Here is an 8,434-nt window from a genome sequence, read left to right on the forward strand (position 1 = left end):
TGCATAGATTTCTGACGCCACATAATTTTGCTCGGCTCCTTTGCTATTGATTCAATACCTATAAGATATTAGTTAACTAATCACATAATATATAATAACATATCGCAATGTTGCCTTCTTACCAGTACCAGTAAAGCCACCACAAGATGGCAAAGCCACGCCTACTATACCTTCAGTAGTTGGTAGTGGCAATCGTGGTCTTTTTAGGGACTTCCTAACAGGCTCAGGCTGTTGGTCATTATTTTGCCCATTTTCGTCATCATTGCAAGCAAATGATATTGTGCTAACATTCTCTACAGCAGCCATAAGAGTTTCTACCACATTTAGATGATCTTCGTCGTCGTCACTTGACTCAATGTCCGACATTTCTCCATCGGAAGGGACTGTCTCAAACAATTCTAATAACTGTTCATGAGTTAAATCGGATAACTTGAATCGAACCCGGTTTCTTTATAATATGCCACTTTCTAGTAAGAGAATCCCTAGAATAAATAAATGTACACACAAAATTGCAAGCAGTTGTGGCGTAGCTGCAGGCAAAAACAAGTTGCTTGGAGCCCCAAAAGTGTCTCAAGACACTTATCACTGTTTTTAAGTTACATTATACATTTTTTACATATTTACATTTTTTTGTAAATGAATTTTAGCTGTAAGTAAACATACCTTTCAACAAAAAACAAGTAAGAACGTTGCAGTCGGCCGTTACCGACTGAGGAATACTCATTCACATCCCATCAACAATTTAGTAGTTAAGTTTGCCACGCCCCCTGTGGGCGGACATATATCTACCATAGCTCGTTGGACTTGGGTGATCAACCCAAGTATATATACAAAATTTCAGATCTCTAGCATAAATAGTGTCCAAAATATAGCAGAATTTAAAAAATCACTATATTTTCAGGTCCGATTTGCCACGCCCCTAATGGGCGGGGACATAAATTTTTGCCTTTGGACTTTATAGAATTATAACATTAGCTGACAAAACTTTTTGGTCTTGGGTGATCAGCCTGAGTATATATACAAAATTTGAGGTCTCTGGCATCAATAGTGTCTAAAATATAGCAGAATTTAATAAAAAATCACTATATCTTCAGGTCCCATTTGCCACGCCCCTAATGGACGTAGACTTGTAATTTTATCTTTAGACTTTATAGAATCATAACATTAGCTGACGTGCAGCGCTCTAGCTGTAAAACTCTTGGAGATACAGTTGTATCCGATTTGCCACGCTCATATCCGCCATAGCTCGTGATCTAAGGTGGTCGACGCGGACCCACATACCAAATTTCAGCTTTCTAGCTTTTCAACAAAAATGATTTCTGGTATATCGGAAAATGCATTTTCCGATTTGCCACGCCCCTAGTGGGCGGATCGGGAAAACTTTAACACTTTATAACTTTATAAATCGGAGATATACACGAGTGTGTGTTCCAAATTTCAAGTCACTAGCTTCAATAGCGCCGAAATAGATTGCGTTCATACGGCCAGACGGACGGACGGACAGCAAGACGGACATTGCACAAAACCAATATATTGATTCACTTTCGTGAATGAGTATAAATATTGAGCTGGATTGCTTTTATAGATTTTTTATTTAAATTTCCGCAAAACACTACATGCAGCAGATCAAATTACATGCGCGAAAAAACACATGTTTTGTGTTTATTAAGAAACAAAGTAGCGTTAAAAGGTTTGGAGAGCTTTTTAAAGCTTTTTTCTAAATATTGTGGTGTGATTTATTAACGATCAAAAACTATTTGAATGGCCAAAAAGCTCCAAGTTTTTTTCTAAATTAAATAATAAAATAAGTGTCTGAAGACACTTTTGAGCGTTAGAGGGGTAAGCAGTTAATTTCCCATAGTAAGTCCACACTGCAGTCAATGCGTGCAACCCTATTTGATTATTCACCAGAATTTACTATGTATATAAAATGAGAACACACTTTCATGTAAGAGTGTACAGTCAGTCATAAAAGTATTCGATTATTCAACTTGTGTTCAGGCATGAACATATGAATATACGAAGATCGTATACATGCCTCCGACGCACTCAACGACTAGCAGGTAGTACGCTGGGAAAAGATAAGGGTCACACGTACGGACTCTATAAATAGACAAATGGACACTATCCCTTGCAACCCCAGAGTCAGATTATGTAAGAGACGAACGCTAGGCCTTAAAACCTCAGCGATAAGATAAGAGTATTCAATAGACCAATGCTGAGCCTTACACACTCAGCAATATAAGCACTAGATTTAAGGGTTGAAAATATGCATGAGTCTGGGTATATAAACCCGGGCTCAGAAGAATAAAGATCAATACGCAACTAAACACCATCATAGTCAAGTGTATTCGTTCAACTTGTTATCTTAAATCTATATGCTAAAATTAATCCTACTTAGTATGCAAGCCCTTATTTTGTATAATGGTCTTTGGGGTCACAAATTCTCGATGGGGTTGACATGTGACTTTATGGTGAAGTATTCCGTTGTTTTACATGTACAACACTCACATTCTCATTTTCTATGCAGTATGTTTCGGGTCGTTGTCTTACTGGAAAATAAAGTCCTCGTTTTGGATACTCATTTTATCAGGAATGGAGAGGGTTTCTTTTAGGATACTTCAACACATACCCGCATTCATAATACCATCCCTAAATATGTAGTTGCCTACGCCATGCAAAAGATTCAGGCGTGCCTTTCGCTAAATCTTTGTAAATTGGTACGTGTTTGTTAACTGATTGAAGACATACGCTCATTAATTAGCACAGCAATTTATTCTTCTTTTTTTCGACTTTTAAAAATTTGTAGTTCTCATCGCAATGAAATACATACATACGTAAATTGAGCTTTCCTTGCTCATAACAATTGCATGAGACTTTTGCCTGTCGAACTGTTTGAAAAAAAATACCTAAGGAACGTTGCAGCGCTTGAGTGCATTGGTTCTCCTCCACATTCTGTATTTATTGTTATTGAAAATATGTAATAGGAACTCATAATTCCATGGATGAGGGCTTGGTGCTGGATATTGGCAGAATGCCGCCCAGGGTCCGGATGAGATGCAACAGCGAGGAGCGCTTGGCACGCACCTCCTGCACGGAGACGAGCAGTGTGCTGGTGGCATAGCCGCAGCGAGAAATATAGTCAGCCAGGTTGTCGGTCATGCACATGAAATGGAGGCCGGAGTCGTGATCGTGATCAGTGCCCTGCTGTAGGCAGCGGCCCAGTGTAAGAGAGAAGTCCTCGGCGCTCAGTGTGTCCCGCAGGTGCTCGATGACCGTGTGCGCCAGCTTCAAATTGCGGTTATCTTCAGAGTCGAAATAGTAGAACTTGCGATCAGGTCGGGCCATCAAAAGCAGCGACCAGTGTGACCCCTCGACCAGCGGTACAAAGACGAACAGCTTGCTGTCCAGCTGCATCCCTTGTGCTAGGCGCCGGCGCTCACGACCCTTTAGATGGCGCATGCTGTAGGCCATCGCGGGCGTCAGGAAGTGCAGCTCAGACTGCGCCTTGTAACGTCGGCTCTGCAAATATGCACAATAAAAGCCAATCACGTGCTCATTCAGAGCATACGGTCCCTGCAGTAGCTGCACGTCCGAGTGGCGCAGTGATATCTCCTGAAATCGCAGTGCAACACTCGGCTTACCCGAAACATCCTTATTCAGTTGACACTTGCGCACGTAGTCAACATCGACACTTGACTTTGCTACTTGCAGTCGACGAGGTGAACTACCTGGTTTCTTAGTCGTCTTTTTTTTAATTTTCTTTTTGCTCTTGGACATCTTGTGTGATCCAAGCTTAGAACATATTATGTTTTGTAACAATGTGTATGTCGATTTCTGTATATGTATGTCTGCCAACGACAGGGTCCACAATGTGAATGAAGCCAAATGCCTACAAAATCATATACGTACATATACTCAGAGCCTACTCGATCTCTGATCAACTGTAGCGAGGGTAACCCATCAAGGGAGAAACCAAGCACAGGTAGTTATCAATATGTGATGCACTTTGTGATGGATAATAGTTGCCTCCCTCAGCTCTTTCTCTCTTTCCATCTTTTTTATGTGATTTACTATTAGTAATTTTCATATTTGTTTCTCCCTCCAATGTTCAATAAAAGCAAGGCATAAATAACATATGTATACAAAATTTACGTAAAATGTATTGATTCAATTACAATATGTAAGGTTTTTTCTTTAGTCTTTCATCAGCTTAATGAATGATTATTAACATTATTTTATAAACAAATTAAATTTCAGGGAAAAATGTAATACTCTCGAAGTAGTCAATCACCCTCATGGGGTATATGTCACCTAAAACGAGAGCTGGCACTGCCTCTGGCATATCGTCGCCCTCCCAAAGAGCCAATAGATAGACTACGCCATTGTATTTGAATGAGCCGCAAATACCGATCAAAGCAAGTCCCTCAGAAAAGCCATAGGCAGCATTGCCATTTTCATCCATATGCACAGCAAATTCCGCATCCATAATAACTATAATAAATTAATAACTATAATAAATTAAGGTTTAATTCGCAATTTTCGCAAGCATTATTTTTTGTTCCTTACCTTGAGCTTTCTTTTTGTATTTTGTACGCAGTTGGATAGCCAAAAAACTTGATGATCGTCGCAGCCAACTTTAAGTTGAATAAGCTTGACGAAATAGTGTTGCCAGACTTAAAATCATGTCAGCTGTTTGCAAAGCTCTTTAGGATAGATCAAATATTGATCCGATAGATTTGAATCTATAATGGAATAATCGACTAATAAATAGGTACATAAATTACAGAAAAAAAAAAAGAAAAAAAAACTAAATATGAGCATTGCCCAAACAACACATAGATAAGACATGTAGAAGAAATTTTTTCTGCGCAGAAAAAAATGTGCATAAGAGACGACGATTGTGTGATAGTAATTTACGCAAAGCGAACAGCTGATTTGACATTATGACGTCATTATTTCAGAACAAGCTGCGCTCGCGCTTTAAATTGTATGAAAATGAAGCTATTTGAGACTTTTCTGTCTTAAAACTAGTAAACAAAATAAAATAAGCTGGGCGGCTAATCACAAATTCTATATAAATTCACAACTCGGACAATATATAGGTTTTTGGTCATTTGTATATTCTGGGCAGTTATTGATTGTAAAAGTAAATAATTACTACTACGTATTATGAATTTCCCATCAATCTGCATCATCATATGTACTAATTTCATTCATTATATTACGGATCTGATGGCCATAGAAGATACGCAGCATTGTTAGTTTTTATTATATGTTTCCTAGGCTTCATCAGTTATCGATTTTGTAATTAATACACAAAATTTATTTCATTCTACCGGATGTTTCTGACATGACAGCAGATGTGAGCAGCACCTTTATTACCTGTATTGATGCAGCTTTAACGTGTACTATATTTGAATGTGTACGTAAATTGGCATAAATAAACATTATTTATGGCGAAAGCTCAGTTCACTATGTTTATCAACCATTCCTGCTGATGTATTGGCCATTTTAGCCATATCATTGCTGGTTTCGAGAGGCCTCCCAGTTCATTCCATTATATACTTAGATTCTTTATGTATGGTAATAAAATTAGTAATTGACCATTTTTACGCTATTTACTATTGAAATTTGCTTATATGTATATACAAAATTTTGGTTGGTTTGGACCACTTGGTGGATGTCTGCTGAAGTGCCCGCCAAGCAGTGTTGCCAACTTTTGTTCAGCAAAAAATGCTGTTTTTAGTGGGAAGATACTTAAAAAAAGCTAAAATTTTGTGAAAAAAAAATCGGACAAAAAAGCTGATGGTTTTTGCTTTAATTTGATTGATATTTAAATATATTTTTAGTAACTAGAAGTCATGGCTGCATTTCTTCAACCGTGGCAAGTCGTATCTGTAAAGTTTTACACTGTTAATTGCTTTATAAGCACTGTTAGAGAATTTCAAGTTCGATATTATTGCTCAAATAAGTTATATTGAATAAAATATAAATCATATTTTAGTTTAGTTAGTTCCACTCGATTGGTTCATTCATAGGAAATTTACCTAATGAACTCTTTAGTTTTAATTCAATTGCAATGACAAACACTTCTACATACGATAAATCGCTAAAAATTATGATAAATTGATCAGTAAAGAAAAAAGCGGAAAAAAACAAATTAGTTTTTTAAAAATCCAGAATTCCCACTGCCCGCGATTTTGTAATTTTTCACGCAATTGGATTTTCAAAAAAGCCAGATTTGACGGGAAAAAAGCTGATTTGGCAACATTGCCGCCAAGCTTCGCTAGGATAACAGAACACAATCTGAAAATGTGACGTCACAAGAGAGCTGTTAGTTAACATTGAAAGCAGGGACCGTAACGATTATAACTTTTATAGGAAAAAATTAAAAAATAATTATTATTTTTTGATAAATTAAAAAAAAAATATTTTTAATAATTAAAATTGATTTTTATGATAAAAATCAAAAATAATTATTACAAAACAATTTTATATAAAAATCAAATCATAAGTCTTATATTTGATTTTTATTATAAAAATCAAAAATAAGACTTATGATTTAATTTTTATTTTAAAAATTGAATTGATATATCTCTTGAAGTAAAGGAGCTAGATCATATATCGGCATATATATATGATCTACGCATTATTACCTTTCAGATGATATATAATATGTATGTAAATATGTACATGTATACGTACATATACATTAATTATATACTTAGACGCTTTCCCAGGGCACTTGCGCTGTGCACTTGCTCGTACCTATTCAGCAGATAATGTGAGGGGGAGACAGATGCAGATAAAGCATAATCACTGTACATACATATGTTTATATGTATATATACGTATTATTGTCACCTTTCCCTGCTCCCATAGATATAACACTTGGTATAAGTTTACTATTTATTTAGTTTTAAGAACATTATTTTTTTTATAGAGTCTGCACTGTCTGTCAGCACAAGCTTAAGCGCAGAAAATGCCCTTTCCACCGAAACCTGCATGGCAGGCACCGAGTGAACTATCTTGGCAAGACGGTACAATCGTGGATATGTGAACTTTTTGTCCTCCCAATAGCACATAATATCCACGTTTAAATCTATTGGCTTTGGGGAATATCCATAAATCTCCGTTATATCCAATTTGAGTTCCGGTTCGTCCTCTTCCTCAGACTCTTCACAGTCAGACGCAACCTCAATAGAGTTCAAATAGGCGTTTAAAAATGAACATGTGCTTTGGGATGTTATTTCAAGGCCATCGTCCGGTTGAGTCGACGTTGCCTGTGAGGCTTCTGGCGAAGTATCTATATCAATTGTTTGGCTGTCCTGATAATAAAAGCAAAAAAGGTAATTAGTAATTGCTTTTAAATATGGAAGGAGTTATTAGTCTCACTTTTTTATTTAGCGCAAGTATTTGGCGCATCAATCCTACCAAATGATTTTTGGCTGCCGCCAGCTGAAGTGGATTCTTCAGAAGAATCCGCCGAATTCGGGGATCCAAATAAATTGACGAGAGAATCACCTCATTTGTTGTCAGTATTTCTTCCCGCTTCTCCAAGCTTTTGGCTAGATCCTCACTATGGATGTTGCTAACCATAGACTTTATCATTAATTTTGTTTCTAGGAAAAGCTTGTAGAAGTCCCCAAAAAAAAGCTGTTCGCTTTGCAACTTTTTAGTGGCTTCTGATATCGGCTCCAGCACAGACAATAGAACTTTGATGTCAGCCCATTGCTTCTTTGAAAGCTGAAGGTTTTCAGGCAAGTGTTACCGGATGAACTCCTCGTATATGCATACACTTCTTAGCATTTCAAAAGTTGAACTCCATCTGGTGGGCACATCAATGACAGGCAGAGGTAGCGCTGTAGTTGAAATTGCTAGTCTAAATTCAGTATACAAGAGGAAAATTATTCATTGGTATATTTAAAAATCGTTAATTTGTATGTTTACCTGAACGTCGGTGTGCGCAAAGCTTTTACAAGTTTTCTCGCACTTGCAACAGTTGCATCCCTTGCATCATTGTTAAAAAAATCTTTTACGGCTAATTGCAAGGAGTGAACATCGAATTGTTGAGATCGAAAAAACATTTATGCTGTCCATCAGCTGCTCATTTTCGATATCAGCACTGAGCACATTTTCGAGGTCTTCGTTCAAGCAATCAATTGCCTTTACGACATTTCTGCCATTGTCTGAAGTGATTGTATATAATTGCTGCTTTGAAATCGAAAACTCTGCCAAAATATTTTCAATTTCTATGCTCAAATTGAGCCCTGTGTGTTGGCGCTGCAGCTCAATTATGCCCAATGTCTTCACTTCAATGGCATTATTTCTATAATACTGGACGTTTACACCCAGAATGCCTTTGGAATGTCGAGAAGCAATGTCAATTTTGAGCGATAGCATCTTGCTTTGAAGTCGATCTCTTAAAACG

The 8,434-nt window shown here is 37.1% G+C and overlaps 2 protein-coding genes across 2 annotated transcripts; both read right to left on the bottom strand.

Annotated features, from left to right (window-relative positions):
• Positions 1-2,753: 2,753 nt before the first annotated feature.
• On the bottom strand, positions 2,754-3,888 carry LOC6586281 (sentrin-specific protease 8). Its single transcript, XM_002011864.4, has one exon. It carries the CDS (start codon positions 3,778-3,780, stop codon positions 2,992-2,994), a length of 789 nt encoding a protein of 262 aa, XP_002011900.1. The 5' UTR covers positions 3,781-3,888; the 3' UTR covers positions 2,754-2,991.
• Positions 3,889-6,829: 2,941 nt separating this feature from the next.
• Positions 6,830-8,043, bottom strand: LOC116804734. The gene is made up of 3 exons (XM_032733413.2): positions 7,954-8,043; positions 7,399-7,885; positions 6,830-7,331 (listed from the first exon to the last, which is right to left on the bottom strand). Exons 2-3 carry the CDS (start codon positions 7,612-7,614, stop codon positions 6,909-6,911), a joined length of 639 nt encoding a protein of 212 aa, XP_032589304.2. The 5' UTR covers positions 7,615-7,885; positions 7,954-8,043; the 3' UTR covers positions 6,830-6,908.
• Between the last annotated feature and the right edge of the window lie 391 nt (positions 8,044-8,434).

This window comes from Drosophila mojavensis, unplaced genomic scaffold (genome assembly GCF_018153725.1).
Source record: "Drosophila mojavensis isolate 15081-1352.22 unplaced genomic scaffold, ASM1815372v1 contig_136, whole genome shotgun sequence".
Lineage (NCBI taxonomy): Eukaryota > Metazoa > Arthropoda > Insecta > Diptera > Drosophilidae > Drosophila > Drosophila mojavensis.

What these genes read in the sequence shown, in the direction of transcription:
- LOC6586281 (XM_002011864.4), bottom strand. Translation starts at nt 3,780, where the DNA reads ATGTCCAAGAGCAAAAAGAAAATTAAAAAAAAGACGACTAAGAAACCA.
- LOC116804734 (XM_032733413.2), bottom strand. Translation starts at nt 7,614, where the DNA reads ATGATAAAGTCTATGGTTAGCAACATCCATAGTGAGGATCTAGCCAAA. An exon ending in TACTTGCGCTAAATAAAAAA is followed by an intron (nt 7,332 to 7,398) that starts GTGAGACTAATA and finishes TTTTATTATCAG; the next exon opens with GACAGCCAAACAATTGATAT.